A 23,698-nucleotide genomic window follows, 5' to 3' on the forward strand; every position below is an offset into this window, starting at 1 on the left:
GATACTTTATACAATAAAGGCCTTAATCTCTCTGTGCCACAGCTAGCCACCTGTAAAATGGCTATGATGATATTTTATCATCTAACAAGCAGGAGGTTTTGAAAATAGATTTATTACTGCAACAGTGATGAGTGTCATTAAAAGCCCATGAAAAATAAATTCTTATTCAATGTAAGTTTTGGCTGTTGTGCAGGAATTAAGGCATGTGAGTACATACTAATGGGGATAAAAAATTTTGAATTACTACTCATTGGCCATATCTACGTGAGACACTGACTGCGCAGTAGCCCAAAACTACTGTGCAATAGCATTGTGTGGCAGAAACCGTGACACGACACTACTGCGCAGTAGTCTTGGGCTACTGTGCAGACAGCATCACAATAAAGCTGTTTGGTGGTGCTACTGCACAGTAAATCGGGTTACTATGCAGTCATTTAGTATTCATTTATACAAGTACTAAGTGACTGCACAGTAGCAACTGCACCATCAGCATTTCACATAGATGCAGCCATTGAGTACTGTCTTTTTTGCACATTGAGTGAACAGGGGCCCCATGGGGTAAAAGATGCGTTTATGTCATGAAAGACTATGTAAGAATGCATAGTATGTCAGGCAGCCATATTAAGGTTACACTGCAAACTGGCTTTTGACATCTTAAAATTTTCACTGTTTAACTTCATCCTCAGTGTTCTTCAAATATCAATTATATAATTTTTATTTATCTCATTAGAATTCAATATACATTTTCAAAGTAATGATGAGAGACAAATGCCTCACTATCACTATGCTTTGCTGAAAATATTCCCATGACTGTAAAACAGTTCTCAAGTTTAGCAGGAAAAGAATCTTTCAATAGCAGAAGCATCACCTACTATGTTTTAACAGACAAACTTACAGATCCCTTGAATACCAAGGACACTTGTTTAGAGATTATGATATTCAATTAACATGCACTTTTTTAAATTCCCCAAACTGCTCTTCCTGAGCTGTTTATATCTTATTATATATTCAGAATAACATAGATTATACTGTTGTAAATGCTCAAATTGTCTGCTATTTGATAACTCATATTTCTGCTTTAATATTTATATTCATCCAGGCCAGATCAATGTCTGTGTTATGTTGGATTTTTCCTTCTCCATGCACAAGGAAATCTATTCTGATTTTGTTCTACAGATTTTCTATGACTCTAAGGTTTGGGTATACCCACGATCAGTCCTGTCTTTTTCTTTTGCAGCTTTTGGGTTGGGTGTACGTGAATAAGAACAGTCTGTCAGCAAGTTGAAAGGTATACAGCAGCAAGATGTCAGGCCGAAGTGGGAAAAAGAAAATGTCCAAGATGTCACGCTCCAGCAGGGCAGGTGTTATTTTCCCAGTGGGAAGGATGATGCGCTACTTAAAGAAAGGAACATTCAAGTATCGGATAGGTATGGGAGCACCGGTCTACATGGCAGCTGTCATAGAATATCTAGCAGGTAAATTAAGAGCCTGATTTTTAAAATACTGATCATGTACAGCACTAAGTGAAGTCCATGAGATAATCAGGTGCTCTGCAGCTCTGAAAATTAGGCTCTGTAAGTGTAAAAAGTATACTGACATGCACTTCGTGGGCTGAAGTGGATTTATTCTCTTCATGGAACAGCAGGAGATGATAATATTGCAGATGTACCATGCTTAATCCCTAAATGGAAGGATTGTTTTTTATTGCTTTACAGTGATTTCTGCTTGATCTAGAAATGCTGATGAGCTAAAAGGGAGTGGCATCCAGTCCTTTTTAGTTCAAGGAAATGATGTCACACTTGGAAATAGTTGGATATGCATAGCAGAAGAGAAAAAAAAAAGAATCCTCCTCTCATTTACATAGCATTTTCAAGTTAAATTATACCACATTCTCTTTGTGTTTTTTGGATGGCCAAAGGAATCCCACTTAACTATATTGCATGTATTTTAACCTTGTTAATATGTAAAGTTCACCTTTTGCTGCAAAATGGACATTATGCATGCTGCTGCTGTGAAATTAACTTTTGTCCTATGATATTTAAATCCAAACTCTTGTTATATTTACAAGAATTAACCTTAATTTATCCTCTCAAAAGGAAATTTGTCTGCTTTATAAACCTCAGCAAATGTTGTAGCACTTGTTGAGGAGTGGATTCAGGTTCAAATTACAAGTGTGTTGCAGGTCAAAACATGCATATTTCTTGGAGGTAGATCTAGGATTTAAAAAAAAAAGGTTGCAGATAGTGAGGTGCACCATTACATATAATGCAACATATATTTTTCTTCAGGTAAAAAGAAACTAGAAGCTTTACTGATATGTCAGGGGCCTAGGGCTATATTACTCAGTGTAAGATTGAAGCAGAACAAATCTAACTTTATAGGAATGTGCATTAATTTACTATTTCATATATTATGCATTAAAAACAAATCAGACTTCTGAAAAATAATCAAAAGATGTTTCTTTAATACTGTAATCAGTAAAATTAAATGAACATCTCTTTCAGAGTCATAAAACAAAATCAAGCCTTGAGCATTTTGACAGTGCATCCAATGCCTCTCCGAAAGTTGTTTTCCACCTGAGTAAATGGTCACTTGTGTTAATGTTTCCACACCTGACTTAACATTTTTAGCTAGATTTAAACACAGTCTGCAAAAGTTTGCTTGCTGACTTTCTAAAAGTCCAACTTGGTTCCTATCCAGAGACTCAGCAATGATCCTGAACTCCACTGGGTCCACAATTTACCCATCTCAAGACAGATTTAAGAACTTAAGTGCCCTGATAATGCAACTGCAGTCAAATCCAGCTACCACAGTAAGGACTGATTTGCTGTGTTAGGACACATGGCTTCATGCATCTTTGCGGCACAAATGTCAGACTGCATCTTTGGAGCATGTAGGACTGGCTACTAGAGGTGCGCAAATATATCAGGCTATATCATATTGGCACCAATAAAAGGAAAATTGACGTTATTGGCAGTCAGCCTTTTTTGCCAATGTGGCTGATAATGTCACAGATAAATGCTGTGTGCATATGTGCAGCTGCAGCGTGGACATGGCCAGGAATGCAGCCCGGCAGCTTGGAAAACAGCATCTGGCTGGTAAATCTGTGGGGTGGGGAAGAGGTGGGGAGAGGGAAGGGGCATGGTGGGGGGCATGGATAAGCACTGCCCAGCTAGGGAGGAGGTAGGGGTGGAACAGAGCGATGGGCAGCACATCCAGGAGGTGTGGGAATTGTCGGGGGGGTAGCTGCTGCTGCTGCATGCACCCCTGGGGGAGGCATGGGGGCATGGGCCCCCCAGATGTGTGCACGGAACAAGGGTGGGCTGCCCACTGCAGGCTGAGGTTGGAGGGCTGTGCCAGTCTCTTCCTGGAGGGGTGGGGCTGGGCCAGGGCTGTGCTTGGGGCAGGTGGCGATACTGGGAGCGGGGACTACGGTGAATTTTGGGATGACTGTAGCCCCCCCAGCGCCACTGCCATCCCCCCCGGCTCCTCCCCTAACCCACCCTGCCTCCCTAGGGAAGAGGCTCACACAGCCCCTGGCCAAAGCCTGCAGCTTGTCCTCACCCTATGAACAAATCTGTGGGCCAAATGCCCTCATACCTCCCCTAAGGGTGCACACAGCAGCGGGAGCTGCCTCCCATGCTTCCAAGACAAGCAGCCTGCAGCTTCGCCCTGTACCCTGCTCTGCCCCTGCCCAGCCCTACTCCCTCACTCACTGTGGGGGGCCTTGATCTGCTCCCCCCATATCCCTTACCTCCCCCACCAGATGCTGCTCTCCAAGCTGCCAGGCTGCATATTGGCAATCAGACCAGTATCAGCTATCAGTATTGGCAAAAAAAAACTTTATTGGTGCACCTATATTGGCTACAGTTGGTACATGTCCCTATCAAACCTCATCTGGATAGGTCCTTTCATGTGCATCTATTCATACTGTTATATAATCTTAGTCATATAAAATAGGACTGGATGGGACTAGGAGAAGTCATCTAGTCCAATTCCTGCCCTAAGGCAGGATAATTTATACTTCCTGAATGTAGGAGAAAACCTTGAACTGTCTGTAAAAGAGTCCTCGTGTCCAAAACTATTAGACGGAGAACACTTACTGGTTAGCCTGAAGGTGCAATGACAGTGAAATCAGGCAAGGCACTAGTACATATCACTCTTCTAGAAATCTGGGTGCTATACAAAGCTAGCAAGAACTTTCTCCATCACAGTAGAAGGCAGTCTGTCCAGGTAATGACAGTCATACAGGCCATTGTGTTCTGCATTGACAGTCAAAGGAGGGCAAGACCATCCTGCAATGTCAAGAGGTAATCAGATTATAGAACTGGTTTACCATATTTCCTTGGTATAGCAAACAGAGCAGGAATGATTTCTTTTTTATGAGTGAGAGACTAAAGACTTGATCAAGTGGGCCACTTTTTCCAAATGAGATCATTCTAAGGTAGACTTATTTGTAACAGTACAACAAGAATTGTCAGACTTAAAGTCAAGAGGAGGCAGGAACCAAGGCCACCTGTCTAACGTCTTAGCAGGAGTCTTCAGGTGTGCCTAATCTATCACTGGTCCCACTAAGCATGCAACACAAGTTCAGATAGGACTTACCTAAACTGACTGATTGCTCTGGCCTGCCTTAGGCAGTTTTGTTTCCCAGATAATATGAATCGGCAGATCTGTCAGCCAAAGATGCCTGCCTCTGCTTTCAGATCTTCTGTAAAACAGAACTAAAATCTTTCACCTGAATAAGAAGCCCTTTCATCCCATTGCTTGACTGCTGGCTTGGATTGTTCTGCACCTGTCCAGAATATTTTAATGAGAAGAAAGAAGTTCTATGAGACAGGCTTACCTGGCAAGGTGGACAAGATATCCTGTTGATGTAAAAATTCCCCAACTCCCAATACTTATACTATTTGTTAAATTTGAAACTAACGATTTTGTTACTTAGTGCATTCGAAGTCCATCTGGCAGCTCGTTCTCCACACCATCCACAGTAATCACCCAGCTCTGATTGAGGTTTTGAAAAGCTCTGCAAAAATGTTCCTATGCATCAGAGATCTCATCCTAGGGGTGTAGCACGGCACTTCTTTGCCCACGGCAGCCACAATGCATGAGGCAGTGCCAGCTTCTACCATGCTAGTTGCAGTACTGGCTACTTTTGCGCCTTGTGCCCTGTCTCTCTTCCATAGGGCTATGCGAAACACCATCATTTCAATTTGATGTCCGTTTTGCCATTTCGAAGGGATAGTGTTTGATTTTCTCATTTCGTTTTGAAGCACTGTCCTGTTTCGTTGGAACTGTTTCAACGAGTTTTGACATTTTATCCATAAGCTATAATGGGGAATCATGAATGTCCCAGGGGGATGCAAGCAGTGGGCCTGAAGCCCCCTCCAATGGCAGGACCCAAGGCAGGGCCAGCCACCCTTGGGAAGAAAGAGAAAACCCCTGAGGACAGGGCAAACTTACCTTTTTTAGAAGAAGCAGAGCCGGACGAGCCATGCTGAGATGAACTGCCTTTATGGTTCATTAGCCATTTTTATTACCAGCTCGGTATGGCACGGGCGGATGACATCATCAAAAACCACTACCCAGCTGATTTAAAACCTGGTGGGTGGGAAATGGCTGGGGGAGATAGCCAGAGCCAGAGAGCAAGGCTACTCTCCGAATTACACACAGGCTGTATCAGCAGACCAGAGGGAATCCTGACCAAGACCCAACAGAGGGGTCCAGGATCAACTAAAGGAGGCGCCATGGTGGCCCAGCAGTGCAACCAGGCCAGGGAGGACTACGTCGAGGGACGTTGGAGCTACAGACACTGGACCCATGAGTGGGGCAGGCTGAGGCCCCATGTCCCAACCTTTCCTTTTGTGTTTTAATTTTGTTTTGAGTTATCTTGAGGCAGGGAGAGGGGTCATTGATGACCTCCACAGATCAGGAGGGGGCCAGGAGATGAGCAGGGGGAAGAGGAGACAAGCGAAGACATCATCTGGCCATCCTGAGGGCTGGTGCATGGCTGGGATATAGGAGAGGGGGAGCCCCAAGAACACCCGCTAAGGGTAGCCCCTGGTCAGCAAGGAGCTAAAAGGAGCCCCACCACTGAAGGGAAAGATCAAGTCATGGCAGGTGAGTATTGGGGCCTCCTTCAGGGTGAACGTGGCCCGCCGTTAAGGCCACAGGAACACACCCTGCGGCTGGCACTGGGTTACATGTTCCGAAGTGGTGAGAGTGCCTACACAAGGTCAGATGGGTGCGATAAAAATGCCTAAAACTTTGTCATTGCCTGATTTGGATGAAAATTGCTATGGCAGAGGCAGCTGATACCTGGCAGCTAGGGCTAAGCTGTGCTGCCTCCTGCCGTGCAGGGGACCAAGAGCACGGCTGCTGATGCTGTTAGGCTGTGGGGAGCTGCAACCGGGAGAGGAGTGTGCAGGGGTCTGCAGCTGGGCAGGGAGGTGAGCAGGGGGCACCGGTCCCAGGTGAGACAAGTAGGCTGAGCTTCCTCTCACCAGGGTGCAGATCTGGAGACTCGCACCCCCGGGAGGGCTGCCAGGCTGTGCCGGACACCTGCTGGGGGTGCAAGCCTCCAGTTCTGCACCAGATGACAGGAGGCTGAGGCTGCCGCCTAGGACCAGCGCTGGGCACAGCCCATACCCAGTGCAGGGAAGATTGCTGCTGCCACCGGTCCCAGGTAGCCTCCTGTCATCCAGCGCGCAGATCTGGAGGCTCGCACCCCCAGGAACAGTCCGGCACATCCCCGCAGCCCTCCCGGGGGGTGCGAGCCCCCGGATCTGTGCACTGGATGACAGGAAACTGCTGTTACCACCTGGGACCGGTGCTGAAGCCAAGTAAGCCCAGCTTCAAAACTCAAATGTTTGAAACTTTCGAAACATTTTAAGTGCCCTTATTTCGTTTCAAAGCTGTTTTGAAGCCTTTTGCTTTGTTTCAGTTTCGGTGTTTCAAGCTCAATTTCGGTGTTTCAAGCTCAAAATGCATCAAAACAGCTTTGAAATGAAACGCCCAGTGAAATTTTGCACAGCCCTAATCTCCTCCCCCCCGACAAAGGTGGTGCCCAGGGCTGCTGCCCTGGTCACCTCCCACCCTTCCTACTGCTCCATCCCATGTCAGGACTGCAGCTTGGAACTCTAAGCTCTCACGAGCTGTCCATTTTGGCTCATGTCTTATTAGTGAAAATTAAAAAATGATTTACATTTAACTCTGCAAGGAGGGCAGGAGAGATCCAACCACTGATTGGCCAGCTTTTCTTTTACCATCTTCTATCCCTGAAGGGACATCCTAGTTCTTGCTGACTTTAGTTAGAGGTTCATTTGATCCAGCACACCTGTGTTTATTTTCTAACCTTCATGTTTCCAAGTTGAAGGCTTCTTTTCAACCTTAAATGTCAGATCTTCTTTGGCATTTTATCTACAAAGAGCAAAACTGTTTAAGTCTTTACTCAGACTGTTCCAAGAAGATGAAAGGCACAGCCATATCATGTTAGAGCCTGTCAAGGTGGACTTCTGTTTGAAATTGTGTTACACAAGTTAGCTAAGCTGAATCACCCTATCACTTTAGGTGTTCACTGTAGCTTCAGCAACATCTTGACAAACGATTCTGGGAGAAACATAGAAAGCAGTCTTGTTGAATTACATTCCTATGTTCATAAGGAATTAGATAACTACTGAAGCTTCTAGATCAGATGCTGCACTTTGTGAAGTTGTTCTACAATCTTTATTTTCTTAAAACTCTTAAGCTCCCACCTCCATTCTATTTGTTCATTGCTTGGAAGCAGTGATGTATATGTGGATCTATATGTATATATGTAATGTATATGTGGATAATTGTATGAATGAATCAGCGAGTTTACCTACCTGTACCATATGCATATATCCCTGACCCATCCTCTGTTCCCTCTGCTTGGGGCTCTTACCCTCTAAGATTCCGTAGTTTGGAGGAAACAGAATGGTGGTTGCAGTACCCTGCACTTTTTTGCCCTTAATATGAGGCATGAAGACATTAAGGGGTACACTATATGCACAGTGCTGGCCAAGAGCCTATGAATTTGTGTGCATCGGGTACACATACACATTACTAGAATGTATGTATGAATAACACAATTGAAAGAATACAGTACTGAACAGGTAAGTAGCTTCTGTTTCTGGACTTTCACCATTCTCCTGTTAGCACATATCTGTGACATCTAATTGCAAAGACTGTCTCTTTTACTGTTGATCAATGTAGTGGACAATCTCCTGTTGTTATTACTTACTCCATTAGCTAATGTGGCAGAGAGTCTGCCTGGTGACTAATGGTTCAAGCCCTGCTGATGACGTATACAGAAAAAATGGTTCAATTAACTGTTTCTAAAACCTTAGGAAATTACACACACAACTCTGCATTAAAAGAACATTATACAGGTTGAAAAGTCAAATGCCCAAAAGTTGGGCAATACCAGAAATAAAGCTGCTTGTGCAATCTTAATCCACATCCTCCTGCATGTGTTAAGATACATTTTCTAATTATCTCATCTCATACTATTTCTTCACAGGCCCCCAGCCTCATTCATACTTGTCTTTGTAATCCTAATAAGGTTCTTCCAATCTTTTTTTGCACGTCAACTAGTTTGTATTTTAAACAGCTGCCAAACATTTTATACAGTATATTGGTAATACCACCAAAGAATAACTTTTAAGGTTTAACATCCATATTTTGCTGCTCAGATTTAATAGAAGTAGAAATTGGAGGACAAGTTTGCAATTTTAACTGAGCTAATGAAAATTGAAAACCTGTATTTCACCCATGAGCTGAGAGGCCCTTTGGATTTTTGTCAGCTAGCTTTTTTGTCTATTTCAGCTGGGTTTTCCATGGAAGTCTTTGTATTTGTTAATCATAGTATCATAGTACTTAGAGTCAGAAGGGACCTAAACAGACCATCAGGTCTGACCCCCTGCCCCGGACAGGAACAGGTTGCAGGGTCATATCACCCCAGCCAAACATCTGTCCAGCCTACTCTTGAAGACCCCCAAGGTAGGAGAGAGCACCACCTCACTTGGGAGCCTATTCCAGAGCCTGGCAGCCCTAACTATAAAGTAATGTCTCCTGATGTCCAGCCTGAACCTTCTCTCTAACAATTTGTGGTCGTTATTCCTAGTAACCCCAGGTGGTACCCAGGGGAACAGAGTCTCACCCAATTCTTTCTGGTCCACCCATGGTGAGTTTGTAAACGGCCACTAGATCACCTCTCAGCCTTCTCTCTCAAGTTAGTTACTTTGCTTGTAAGGAAAGAATATGCAGCCTCTGGAGAACTGATACAATTGTAGGTTTTTGACTTGATGTTATTTCATGTAAAAAGCAGAAAAGGAAGGGAAAATTGGATAATGAAAGTGAGGAAATGTTTTGGTATCATTCTTATGCTTGATTTGAGCAAAAAATACCCTACTGCATCTAAACCATAGTATTATGTCCTGATCTCAAAGGAAGCTTCACACTGGTGTGTCAAGGCCCAATCCTTCCTATTCTATTTCTGATCTTCAGCATAGCCCTACAAATAATCCTCAGTGGCCATGTCTACACATGCACGTAACTATGGAGTAGACTAATTATTTGTGGCATTATTAGATAGCAGTAAACCAATTAAAGCCTCAGTAAGATAGTCCTCTCACCAACAGTACTGTCTTATGCCAGAATAACTTACTGCAGTTAAATGCAGCTGTAGATGCTGACTAGGTGTAAATTGTGCCCAGTCAGCTGGAGGCCATACTACTGCCTAGCTGCATGGCTCTACAGTTTTAGCACCCTTTTGTCCCAGCCAGCCTCTCTGCTGCCCAGTGCCACCACCCAGAGCCCAGGGCTGACCCCTCATACCCTGTGCCAGCCTGGGACTGCTTTGCCCCAGCTCAGATTGCTGCTGTCCTGGGTGTACATGTAGATGCTGCACAGAGTAGTTTACTCTGGCTCAAACTGCTCTGAAGTTTATTGCTTTGCATTGGGCATGCCTACATAAGACATTTACTGCACAGTAGACTAATTAGCTGCACAATAAATGTTGCGCCTCTGCACATGCACCCCTATTAAGCTAGAATTAACTAATTTACCCCCTAGCAGCATACACGTAGACACTGACCTGACTGGCTGGGGTACAAGGGTGCTTTAGTGTGGGAGCTGGCTACCAGTTAGACTGACACTGAAGCACCCTCATGTTTACCATCAATATTCTTACTTATTTCATTCTGAGAATCCTTCCTGCTGTGTCTAAACGTTCTTTCCTAGATTCAAGGGATTTTTGTTACATGCGCACCCTGCTTTAGTATTATGGGTTTACATGATCAATTTTGGATTGCTAATATTTATTTTTGTGTGCTTATTTTTGAAAGGGCATTTCAACTTGAGATTTGTAAAAACAATACAGAATTACATGAACAGTTTTTTGGCATGCTATTTTTTACAGTGCTTATCCTTTGGAAGAAATAGGAAGAGTAAGGTATTATTTTGTAAAAATGTATAAAACATTAACTTTTAGAAGATTTTGGAAGAGTGGAAGATTTTATATAAGTTTTAATAGAATCTTTTAATAAAAGGTCATTTTAGCCTGATTCTCATTGGTACTAAGGTCACTTTATACCACTCTGGAAATATAAATGGGCCTTCAAGTGGATTAAAAGTAGATCTAGATATAGATTTGATATTCTGTTTCTGATTTTACTTTAATGCATTTGCAGCTGAAATACTAGAACTAGCAGGAAATGCAGCAAGAGACAACAAAAAGGGAAGAATTGCCCCCAGACACATCCTCCTGGCAGTTGCTAATGATGAGGAGTTGAACCAGGTATGCTTTTAGTATTTTAATGTATAGACCCAGGTATGCTTTTAGTATTTTAGTGTATAGACTTCTCCACACAATGTAGTTCAAACACTCCAGTCTGAATTTGGATGAGACCATAATGGCTATCACAACAGAAAATGAAACAAGAAACCATCTACCAACATAAGGACAAAAGTGTGTTTGTGTGTTGGGTTTTAATTTATGTAAGGAATGGAAAAGAGCACTAGGTACCCCTTTTCTTTATGTCTTAATGGCCAAGTTGCTTGTTCTGTCAAGTGAGATGTGGATGCTCAAGTTTCCATTTTTTAAAAAGATTTTTCAGATGCTATGTGAATTTATAGCTGACTTTGTGGGAAAGATTTTACTGGCCGTCCTTCAGGGCCCACTCTTTCAGTAGCCCCATAGATAGGTATGGATATGCCACCATCCCACATAGTTGCTTATAATTTATAGGTTATCCTCAAGTGCTTGTGTATACGTGTATTCCACTTCCGGTGCAAATGCGCCCCATTGTGCTAGAGATCAGTCTTTTGGCCAACAATGTCTATTGGGACCACACGTGCTTCCTGAATTACCATACCTAGAGCACAAAGGGCAAGGTGGGTCCAATGGGTAGTCAATTCCTGCTCAGTGAATTGCCTTTGGAATGGAGTTCATGGTGTCCATGTACTCAAACTGTCTCTTTTTGATTTAAACTTTAGATAGGCATATATTAGTATTAGCCTTATATCTGTCTGGTGATTGCCCATTCACATTATTTTGGTAAAACAATTCTTTATTGCACAGTTTTAGAAGATTTTGTTCCATTTTAAATTTTTCTTAGTGGGATCCTTCCTATTACCAGGATTTTGGAATATCACAACCTAAGTGTCTTGGATTTAAATATTGTCCATTATGAGGTGACAATTCATGTTCAATGTGGGCATACTTCATAGTGCTTTTGTTTAGGGACATCCCCATATTCCCAGTGTGACATGAGTAAATTCTTTTCAAAGAAACATTAAAAGCCAAAAATAGTGACATAATTTTTTTTATTAGCCTCCTTGGAGTTGGGTCTGACTGATTCCATTGGATGGAATGTTCCCCTCTACCTTAGGTTACATTAGCTGCAGGACTTCAATTCCCAAAGTTCAGGCTTCAAGGGACTCTGGTAGGACCATTCCAGTTAAACCTGGTCTGAGATCAGAAGCAGATGAATTCACAAAGGTTCTGCTAAGAAGTCTGAATCACTTATTCAGTCCTTCTGAAGAAAGACTACACGGACTAAATCAGGAAACCAGGAAGTTCAAAGGTAGCACAGTTGCTTGCTGTTGTCTAGATAAGAGTGATTGCCAGGCTGATACTAAGACTATAGCTTCTGAGGTCAGTGGGGCACCAAGTATTTTGACACCAGTTGCAGTCTTTTCCTCAGTATTGACTGTTTCAGTACTAAGCACAATTACTCTGGCAGCCCTGGTATGCAGTACCCTAGGTACACATCACTATACTGGTGTCTGGGAATCATAAAGTACTGCCTTCCAATGTTTAGAAGAGCTAGCGTCTCCTTTACTTATACCTGAGCTAAACATGACATTACTGTAGTTTGCCCATCTGCCATTTCCTTGCTTCTGACCTCCTCCTAGCACTGACTGCTTATTAGGGCTGTACGAAATTTTGCCAGCTGTTTCGTTTCAACGCTGTTTCGACTCATTTCGAGCACAAAACAGCAAAATCAAAACAAAACGATGGGCTTCAAAACAGCCTCGAAACATTTCGAGTTTCGAAGCAGCAGCCAGGTGGTGGGAGGCAGGGGAGAGCCAGGGCTGTGCTCTGAGTGGCTTCACAGACCTATGTGGCTCAGTCTGGCAGGGAGTACAGCCCTGGTGCTCCCTGTCTTCTGCCACTGGGCTGTGCTCTGTGGGGCTGGTGGAGCCAATAGGAGCACAGCACCCACTCTGCCCACCTCCCAATGTGGGGCTACACTCTGATTGGCTCCACCAGCCCCACGGAGCCCAGCTCAGTGGCAGGAGGCAGGCAGAGCCAGCGCTGCATGCCACCTCCCCCACCACTGGGCTGAGTTCCATGGGGTTGTGAGCCACTGGGAGCTCAGCCTGGTGGAGGGAGGCAGCCCCAGTGATGTACACCACCTCCCTCCCAGTAAGCAACTGGGTGCTGAGTCTGGTGGAGAGAGATGGAGTGCAGCACTTGGGCTACGCTCCACCTCCCTCCACCAGGCTCAGTTCCCAGCGGCTCCCAGCCCCGTGGAACTGAGTCCAGTGTGGGGGGAGGTGGAGCGCAGTGCTGGGGCTGCACTTCACCTCCCTCCACTGGGCTCAGCTCCAGCAGCAGCACCCCCTGCCCACACCCCCCGGGCTCTGTCAGACTCCTTGGGGGCCTCAAAGATGCCCTGTAGGATATGAAGTTAAATATATGCCTTGGTCCTCCCTTTTTTTGGATTAACTTCCTATCCATATACTCTACCTGCATGATTGTACTGGAATCTTTGGGCTTCTTATGGTCACTCCTCAAGCATCTTACAGCTAAAATTCTTCTTTAGTAAGAAGAAGAGACTTACGCCACTTCAGATGCCCCTGGACAATCCTCAGTTTTCAAAGTATGTTTCTGAGGAGGAACAGCTCCAGAATAGGCTATTTGGCATCGCTGCCTATGAGGCAGTAGTCCCGTCAACACCATTTTATCCAGAAGAATATAAAAGGTTACATGACTTAATAAAAAAACATAGCTGAATAGCTCCAGATTTCACTTGCAGAGGTGTAGGAGACTTGTCAAAAATTGTTTGATATTCTCTACATTAAAAAGAGTGGCTCTTCCTATAAATGAAGCTTGAATGGATTTTGCAAAAAATATTTGGTGGACACTATCATTACTCATACCAATTTCAAAACCTGTCTGTGGAAACAAAATATCTATCTTTGTACTCAGTACCAGGCTGTTTACTGGTTGCAGCACTGAACAACAACAGTAGACACTGTCAATCTAAGAAAAGTCCAGCTGAAAAAGCGAAAACAAATAGATGCGTTCAGTCTTGCATGTTATTCTTCTGCATGATTTACAGTACATAATTTCAAATTACCAGACTTGATTTGAATGTTATAATTGCTTATATTGCAGTAAAGTTTCACATTTTGATGATAAATTGCCACAGAAACATAGGGAAGACTTGAGACCCCTAATGTCTGAAGGGCAGTTAGTGGGAAGAACCTATTTACAAGCAAGTCTAGAAGCTACAGATACTGCTGTGCACACTTAAGATCTAGAGTCATAAGACTGACTTTCTGATCTCTACTTTTTGGAAACCGTAAGTGAAGTTCAATCACCAATGGATGGTCCTCTATTTTGAAAGCTTAATTTTATTCAAAGTGAAGATGGATGATGCTCATTATACTCTAAAGAATTTGTGCATCCCATTTCCCTCCTGGAATTTAAATTCTTGGAGTAAAAGAAAACAGAATAGATACTATTCCTACTCTAGATAGAAGACAGAACAAAGCATTTGTTACCATAGATCAGTGAAGCCATCTAGAAAAGAAGGCATCAATTTTTTGTTCAGTGTACCTTTGCATTAGTGCAGTTATCTACTGATTCCACTACTCGCCAAGGTTTTCAGAAAGAACAGGCAGGATACAGCAATCGGCTGAGGTAGTTTTGGCACTTGGAACGGATTCAGTGAGCTGTCCTCTGAAATGTTTACCTCATAATTCCAGGCTTGATATCCTAGAATGACAGAACCATTCTCTACCCAAACCCATCTTCCTTACATCTCATGGCATGACTCCTGAATGGATAGTAGAAACACTTTTTTTCCTGTTCAGATGCATAAAATATATAAGATTCAACCACACAAGCCTGTCTAAGCAAAAGAGATATCCAGTTTGATGTGAACAACATAAATTGACATAAATGCCTACTAACTGGGATTACAGAGTCTTTCTGAAGACATCCTGACTTTCAGTTTTTTCTCTGAATGTAAAGCTAGTGTCTATTAATGTCTACTGTCCTCCAATAAGGAGATATACATCATGTTTTTTCACATAAAACATGCACCTTTCCCCCCCCAAAACAAGCCGCTGGAAATTAGAGTGTGCATTATATGTGAGAAATGCAGTAAGAGCAGGTTCTGCTACTTACTGGGTAAAGCCAAAAGTAAAAGCTACAGTGATCTACTGGGAGTAGAACAGTGAGTAAGCTCAGATCTCTAACTGCTGCTACTCAGTTACCTACTACAAGGAAAAATCTTTTTTTCTTTGTTCTGCCTTTCAAAAACAAGGTGTGTTTTATATTCCAGGGCAGGGTATGTTATATGCAAGAAAATATGGTAACAATTTCCCTCACCCCACCATGTTTAGCCATTTGTGGGGCTTTACAAAAATATTTCCACTCATACAAGAACTATTCCAAGCCAGTGCCTTAATGTAGTACTTCTTAGTATTGTGGATCTCTAACTCAAATTTTTATTTTGTTTTCTTTGTTACACTTACCTGGAAAAACCTTTCCTGAAGCAGTTACTTCAGATATTAGGACAGGGAGCTATGAACATCCATTACAAAACCTGTACACATTTTTCCATTCTGATAAGACCACAATCTATTTCTGCCCAAAGATTATCTAAAGGGTTTAGAGAAATAACAAAGTATGTTATGAATTGCCTGCATTAGTTCCTCCAGGTAATATTACAGCCCATTCCACCAGGGTGCAAACAGCCTCTGCTGCTTTTTGAGAAGCGCTGTTTTTATCTGCAAACCAGCCAGTTGGTGTTCCATACACGCCTTCACTAAACCCTTTAAATTACTGGAAGCTTTCATAAAGGACACTTCTTTCAGCAGTTCTATGTACAACACGTATTTAGGTAGACTCATACCTGCATCACTGCTTTTATGGGTCACCAGGAGTGTAATATACACACTAACAAGTTAATTAACTGTACAGTAGCTGGAGGTTTTTGAGATGTGTTGTCCCTATATATACCATACACAAATAGCCCTGCTTCAAAGTTCTGCCACCGATTGAAGTCTGGGGTGGCAATGAACTGAAGTGGAGTTGAACCCAGACTGCCCTTGATGCACAAGTACAGGGCACTTAGGATCTATGCTTGGCCCCAGTGGCACTACTGGCCAGAAACTCCTATTTTGAGTGCATAGGATATGCCAAGAGTGTAAGATACATGGAGACAACTCCTTTAAAAAACAAAAATCAACTCCAGTTACAATGTAAATTTCCTTTTCAGCCTTCCTCTGTTACTGGGTTGCTAACTAGAACTATAGCTGAGTATTTTTCATATAAGGCCTACATGACGGAGACCTCCTTAAATGCTCTTCTTATGTCTGTAGATCTGTATGACCTAGCCAGCATACTTTTAATTTAAACCCGTTCATTTAACTATGCTTTTAAATAATTATTGTGAAGTATTCTGTTGGTGTGAGAGTTACTATACAAAACAAGCATTTAAAATATGCCACCTACTTGCATATAGTGAAATGCAGCCATTAGCAGCAGCTTGAGGCAAAAGCACTAGAATATTGGGTAAAGGATGCTGATTAGAATAAATAAGTCATACTTTTTTATACTGCCTCTCCCTGCAGTTGCTAAAGGGAGTGACCATTGCAAGTGGAGGTGTCCTACCCAGAATTCAACCAGAGCTCCTTGCCAAAAAACGTGGTGCCAAAAGCAAATCTGAGACAATTCTTTCCCCATCTCCTGAGAAGAGAGGAAGGAAACCTTTGGCAAGCAAGAAGGGTGGGAAGAAAGCAAAGGCCACCAAAGCCTGGACACCCAAAAAGGTAAGCAGGAGCCCAGACTGGTGTTTTAGGAGGTAAGGGAGACTGATAGAATGACAAAGGGAAAAAGAGAAAAACGGCTGCCTTCCTTTTTTTTTTTTTTTTTTGTCTTTTTCTGACTGGTATTTTCTTATGACCACCAGAAGTGGCAGGGAGAGGATGATAATCAGTGAGAAATACATAGTCCAGGAGTTTCTCCCTAAATGTTACAAATCAAATGAGAAACGAGTCATTAAATCATTTCTATAAGGAACTTCCAAGGTGGTGACAGACAACCTTTAGAGCTTCAAAGGACAACTGGCAAGTTCATTCACATTTCCCCACACAGCGCTTTCCATAAAACCCATAAAATCAGTAGGCCTTCACAACGGCTACATGAAAAAGCTGCTCTAATATTTAAAACGCACCCTGTCATTCACCAGCCTGGATTTTTTTTTTCCTAGTCTCAAAAGCCCCACAACGGATCAGCAAAGTATACCATTATCCACTTGACAACCAAAACATTTTGTCATTCTACCATCCCAAGATTTTCTTATACCTTCACCCTAAATTTTCCTTTTTGTTAGAAGGAACTGAGAATGTCTCTCATTTTTTTTCATTCCAGAATTTTGTGAGGATGCAAACCCTCAGTGGCATCTGCACAATTTTGTTTGGATAGGACTAAACTGTTTCTCACTTAGAATTTTAAAGTGTTTGGTGACAGTGTAAAAAAAAATGCTTTTTCCATTTACAACCTGTCAAAGTGCACTTAAACTTTAGTCAGACCTGAATGTTTTAGAGCGCCTTCTATAAAAGATAATATATAATCTATTGGGGTGCCCATCTTAGGCAGGGAAACTGATTTTCTACTTAGAGTTCCATTCATACCTGCAGCAGTATTTTCTTGACTTGGCACTTAGGTCCAATAGAGGACAGTTGCACAATTTTTGCTATAGTAGAATATTTTAACTCATTTTACTAGGGGTTTGCATTACATTTTAGACCACCACAACTATGGAAATATATAGAGACCACTTTTAAGAAGAAAGTAAAACTACTTAATAAGAATTACCATATTTTCTTGCATAAACACATCCCCAAATAAGAAACAGACTTTATTTTGGGGAAAACAGAATGAAGAAAGAGATTTTTTTCAGAGTTATGGCTGCAAAGAGTGGGGACAGAGCCTGCTGCTCAGCTCACTCACCCTCCCATTCCTACTCAGGCAAAAGCTACTGTTTAATCCCTTTCACAGTTGAATTGTTAGCAGATCTTGGTTGCTCAGCCACAAATTGAAACTGTAGCGCCTGCTGAAGACTGGACTCCATGGGTATACACCCATGGATTTTGAAAAGAGCTAAACATGATCTTCAGGACTGTGAAATAGGAGAAGAGAGACCAGGAGTAGCTAACAAACAGCAACATTTCCAAAGAATAGATTAGTGGAACATAAGCCCATTAAAAAAGAGTGGGTTGTTAACAACTCTGGAGTGAAGAGCAGTTAGCAGGAATCAGGAAGGTTATAATGAGCCATGAAGTCAGTTGTCTCCCTTAGCACTGCCTGAATAGAAATGCTACTGGTGCTGTTAGTTTTAAGCCTTGGGTGGAGGAAAAGGTTAAGCAGTGTGCAGCTGCACCACTGAACCCACCCTGGATTTGCCCCTGTTGGACTCCACCTCCCCCCCCACCCCCAGTGTAGCTGCTGGAGGAAATAGAAGGAAAAACAACCACAGCCATCTTACAGAGTCTTCATGCTGCTTTTTCTGGGCAGAAAATCAGTTTCCATCCTTGAGACAGGCACCTCTATTTTGAAAGGCTAATTTTTGCGGTATGAATGAGATATCTGATAAAATATGGTATTCACATTACCCACCTCTTACACCTCTTTCCACCAAGACTAATTGCTGCCACTGTGCAGCATATGTTTAAATATGGAACACTTCACAAATTTGCTAATCCAGCATTCTGTTGATTTGCTTTATTAGGAAGTTCCTATGAGATTTCTTTAAATTAGTACATTTAGCTATACCTTTTAGTTTGAGTACTCAGATTAGTACAGCATCTGCTTTCCTAGTGGCCAAAGCAAGCAAACACTACAAAAACCCTTAGTGTACTACATAGGGATGTATACATACTGTTGAGTCTCAAAAGTATTAGAAAACTTTTGTAATGTTTCACTTTAACCAGTAATCTTTTGTATTTAGTAAACAATGAAACATCGTAGGACTACAGAGCTACCAAAAAGCTATGCTATTCTGTGTTATCCTATAAAGGTCAGATTTGTTGCTTTCACCTTCTGAAAGATGATACTTTCCAACTTTTTCCTGATTTGTCCTGATGGTTGCTCCCCCTCACAAACAGAACAAACAGAAGGAGAATGAAAAAGAAGGGGCATCAAATTCAACATCTGAGGATGGACCTGGAGATGGATTCACCATTCTATCCTCCAAGAGCCTCATGCCAGGACAAAAGGTAATAAAATAATTGGAGACCGTACGTAATATAATGAAGTGTGATCACATTAGTGGAGTCTAGTATCAACAGAAGGATACTTCCCATCCACCACTAACACAGAACCTTTTCATCTCAACATTCCATCTCAGTTGTTCTAGATTTCTGACTCAGTTTACTCCAGTAACTTTTGGATCACGCCTCAAACTCTGTCTGGAGACTAAAGATTTTTAAAATTAAGAATGGACATTGTTTCTTCCTGTTGAGAATAAAATAATGAATTAGGTCTTGAGATGTAGCTGTCTTTGAACAGTTTGAATAGCTAGGTTTATAAAATTATTCTAACAAGATTTCAGTTTGTCTATGCCCTCTGACAACGTTCTCTAATTCCTCTTTTTATTTCTTGTTTCAAACTGATTTTTCCCCTTCTTTACCCTCTGACAGTAATTTCATTTGCAAAATAGCATATAATGTTTTATAGATATAATTATGGACAGTTCTGGCTTTTTTTCATTTTAAAGATAGACTCTTCTGGAATAATGTACTTTATATTGAACTACTTCTGCAAATTTCTTGTGAAGTAATAGTCTGATTTCCTAGATAAATTTCAAAGCATTTACAATATGTAGAGTCTTGTTGCACATTACACTTATAATATGTTTTACTTTGATTGTATTAAGCATTTCTATGAGTTAGAAAGTTTTCTGAGCAGTTGCATGGTAATACTGTGGTCTAAATAAAGCACATCCTAAGCACCAGAGCTCTTGAAGACTGTGGTGTGATGTGCTGTGGAGGCTGGGAGTGACAAACAGCTTTTTCAGGCTCTGGTGCAGTGCGAGGGGCTAAGAGCAACAAACAGCTGTTGCCCCCAGCCCCCAAACCACACTGGAGCCTCCTGATCATATTACCTCCGTGGAAGAGACTACACATTAGCTAATATGATCTGGAGATGCTCCTTGGCAGAAAAGTCCTGACTTGCTATGCTATGCTGCCACTCAGCACATGTTTTACCGCTTGAAGGATCAGACGCTAGGATTTTAAGTGTAATTAACATGTGCGATGTGTAACAAGGTCTTTAATCGCTAGCACTATGCTATGCTTTGTCAACCCTCTGACACGACACTAACACCATTTGAGATCAGCACCATTAGTGTAACTGAACATCAGCATCTCAGGCGATTGTCCTTAGGCATACATGGACTATGAAAGATTGTTGCATATGCACCAAACCTCTAGCTTCCCTGCTCACCTCCCCTTTAGTACTCCCGTGCCCTTTTGGTTTGATGCACCAGCAACTGGACCTCATTGGTCCCAGTCCTTTTGGTTACCCAGCATCTGTTGAGCTCCTACTTTAGCACATCCAGGAGGATCCCCATTTTACAGACCACATACCAAAATTAATCTATATAGCGGGTAGCATCAGAACAGTTACATGACTAAAGGGATGAGTCTTGAGTCTGTTCGGTGAGGCTGCTGATACTTTTCGCAGTTCTGTTAGAAATTACTTCCTGCAGCCTCTCAGTTACTCTGTAAGTGGGGAAGGACTGCTGTACACCTTCCTCCCTGGTTAAGTAATACACCTTGTTCAGAATAATAATTGTGAGGTGCACAGTTATTAACACAAAGTCAGTGAAATAGATGGGCTGGTATCTATCAAGCTATGAATCGTTCTGCAAAGAGCCTTTTTGCAGCAGTGGCAGGAGACTCCATTGTGCTTCATCCAGAAGTTAGAAGCAAGCTCCACTGAATATATACAAATGATGATTTCCTGGGATTTACAGACTTGTACTATTTTTTGTAATGTTCTTAGTATTTTTCTCCTCTCTCTTGTTGGTAGGAGTGAAAAAAAAGAGAGGTTAAGGGTACAAAGCCTGGAGAACAGCCTTTTAGAGCTTATTAAGGCTTCATATTTTTTGGCTGTTTACAGTCCCCTGATTGGTGGCTGGATGAGGAAATAGTCTCTCTCATTTCTATGTAGGCTCCGAGATGAGAGAGAAAAGAAATTGCTTGAGTAGAAACAGACCTGCTTACATCAGGATAGCCTATCTTCATACTTTGCTTCTACAGTTTCTGATTGGGTCATAAATTGAAAAGGAAAGGATAATATCTTTTGTCCATTTTCTTATTCCCTTGAACCAAAAACCACCATTGGTTCTAAAATCAGCATTTTCTCATTCTAGAGCAGAAGGATGTTTTTCTTAACAGTAGCGGTAGCCAAGCTCTGATGCTAGAATAAACTTTTTGCAACAATAGTTTTCTCTATGGTGTTCACTCAGGTTACAGGAATTGCATAATATAATCCAGCTGGTATAAGAGCATGCATAAAACTGAAGTTTAAATGCTGAAAGCAGGCAACTTCATTACAATGCAGTGAATGATTTTTGAACGTTAGGTTTGTCAGTGGTCTGTTTTAATAATTTGGCTTGAAAATGATCTTACAATTCAGATTTTAATTTTTACTTCATTCTTCATTCATCAATACCTTACAGCTTTCTCTGACACAGAGTGACATCAGCGATATTGGTTCTATGAAAGTAGAAGGCATTGTTCACCCAACAACTGCTGAAATAGACCTCAAAGAGGAAATAGGTAAGGCTGCTTTGGAAGCATGAAAGAACTAAAGTTGGAATCACTTTGGGCAATGGTTGGCAAACGTTTAAAAACAGTAGGTCAAAGTAATGCAGCTTGGCCCAAAGACAGGCCACCTCTTGCAACTCTGCCACTCCCTTTGCCCACTTACCACATGCCACTAAGTTACCAGGTGCCCCCAACTCCCGTACTGCCCAGATCAAGCCATAGACTGCCAACTTCTAACTATGAGCAGTCCTTCAAAGTCCTGAAAAGCAGGCTGGAATTGAGCAATAGCCTCTAGGCCTGTGCGAAGCGGCTAGTATTCGCTTTGGATTCGGCTAATTCGGGGGACAGTGATTCAATTCGGTGATTCGAATCACCGTCCCGATTTGATTTGGCCGAATCTGATTCGGCTGCGGCTGAATTGGCCGAATCTCCAAATCACACAGGCCCATCCTCCACCCACACCCAGCCCTGCCCACCCCAGCTCCCAGCTCTTTGGGAAAAAAAGCCCCCATTCACCAGCTGCTGCCAGGCAGGGGGGACGATCCCCGCTGCCCCGCACTGCATGGGGGGCTATCACAAGCCCCCAGAAGCCACAAGGCTGCTGCAGCAGCCAGTAAGTGGGGGGGCTTTTTTTTTCTTTTTTTTTAAAAGGGCTGGCACCTGAGGCGGGCAGGGCAGCCATGGGTGGGGGCTGGGAGAGAAGACCAAGGTTGGGGGAATCATGGCAGAGCCCCCCACATGGCGTGGGGCAGTGGGGATCGCCTCCCACCAGGCAGCACCCGGTGAGTGGGGGCCTTTTTTAAAACAAATCGGGAGCTGGGACAGGCAGGGCAGCCATTGGAGGGGCTGGGAGAGCAGGTGGAGGTTGGGGGGGGCTGAAGGAGCAGGCAGGGGATGGGGCCTGGCGGGGTCCCCCCACGGTCCTCCCTCCCCCCTCCTCCAGCTGCCTCTCCCCCACCCCATACTTACCAGCACAGAGTCCAGGTCCAGCTCCCTCCTGCAGCAGGCGGGGACTACTCAAATTGCTGAAGCTCTCCAAATCTTTTCCAAGTCAATTTGGAGAGCTTCAAATCAATTTGTACCTTTTAATTGGTCCCCTGATTCATTTCAGATTTGGAGATTCAGCCACAGAATCGGGCCGAATCCCCTCAAATCAAATCAGCACCCAAAGCTTCGCACAGCCATAATAGCCTCCAAATATTTGTGACTAATCAGTGAATTGCTAACAATAGTCAAAATGCAGATAAGATGACAAAGGCCATATGATCATGACTAAAATGACATAAAAGTTGATATCAGTCATTTACCCTTTCATGTTAGGACTTACCAAATTCTCTGTAACCTGTAATAAACATTAATTGTAGACCTAATTAATAGCTGCAGCTTTTTCATTTATTTTCACTTTTTAAGAGTCTTCAGCTTTGTAAAGCACATGGAAACTTATTCTCTGAAATGACCACTTCTTATATCTATTTCTGAACTGTAATTGGTTTGAAAAATCCTGGAAGAAATTTAAACATATTGTAGTATTTCTAATCATGCTTTTCATTGTAAGATCTCATTTATTATATAAAGTTATGAGATATAAAGCCTGAGATCAGTTCTATAACCTAAGTAACATTATTTCCATTGTACATATGGAGAAACTGAAACACAGGAAGATGAAGCTACTTGTCCAGGCTACATAATGAGTTAGTAGAAGCTGGGGTTGGATCAGTGCTTTATACAATCCTCAGCAGGAATTTAATTCCCACTAGCATCCCAACTGTTTTGGTTCCTTTGTATAAATGATGGCCAGAAAGCAATTGAATTATTCCCTCCACTAATTTTAGAAGTCCCTTAAGATGCAATTTTTTTCTCTTCCTGCAATTTTTTAATTATTTCTGCACCAAGGAACTGAAGTGAAGTTGGGCGGAGGGGGAGAGGAAAGGGGGATATCACTAGCAGTAAACACTGCATCATCCTGCAAATTGCTGGCCCTGACTTAAATTAGCAGGTTTTTGGTACTGCTGGGGAAATTCTCCCTGAAGTCTCTTGCAAGATTTATCTTGCATTTTGATTAGAATTTGTCCATAGGCTGCACACATCTTAGATACTAGGT

The 23,698-nt window shown here is 42.5% G+C and overlaps 1 protein-coding gene across 3 annotated transcripts in view; it reads left to right on the forward strand.

The window, feature by feature from the left end:
• MACROH2A2 (macroH2A.2 histone) overlaps window positions 1–23,698 on the forward strand; it is a 40,789-nt gene that overhangs the window by 8,878 nt on the left and 8,213 nt on the right. For 2 of the 3 annotated variants that reach the window (XM_090058253.1, XM_090058251.1), the window contains exons 2-6: window positions 1,238–1,475; window positions 10,713–10,819; window positions 16,396–16,593; window positions 18,931–19,041; window positions 21,510–21,609. In XM_090058253.1, coding sequence (XP_089914379.1) covers window positions 1,304–1,475; window positions 10,713–10,819; window positions 16,396–16,593; window positions 18,931–19,041; window positions 21,510–21,609 — 688 coding nt within the window. In that variant the 5' untranslated portion in view covers window positions 1,238–1,303. The remainder of the gene's footprint in view (window positions 1–1,237; window positions 1,476–10,712; window positions 10,820–16,395; window positions 16,594–18,930; window positions 19,042–21,509; window positions 21,610–23,698) is intronic. The other variant, XM_090058254.1, reaches the window with a different exon arrangement.

Source organism: Crocodylus siamensis, chromosome 7, assembly GCF_052110815.1.
Source record: "Crocodylus siamensis isolate JL-2025a chromosome 7, ASM5211081v1, whole genome shotgun sequence".
Classification (NCBI taxonomy): domain Eukaryota; kingdom Metazoa; phylum Chordata; order Crocodylia; family Crocodylidae; genus Crocodylus; species Crocodylus siamensis.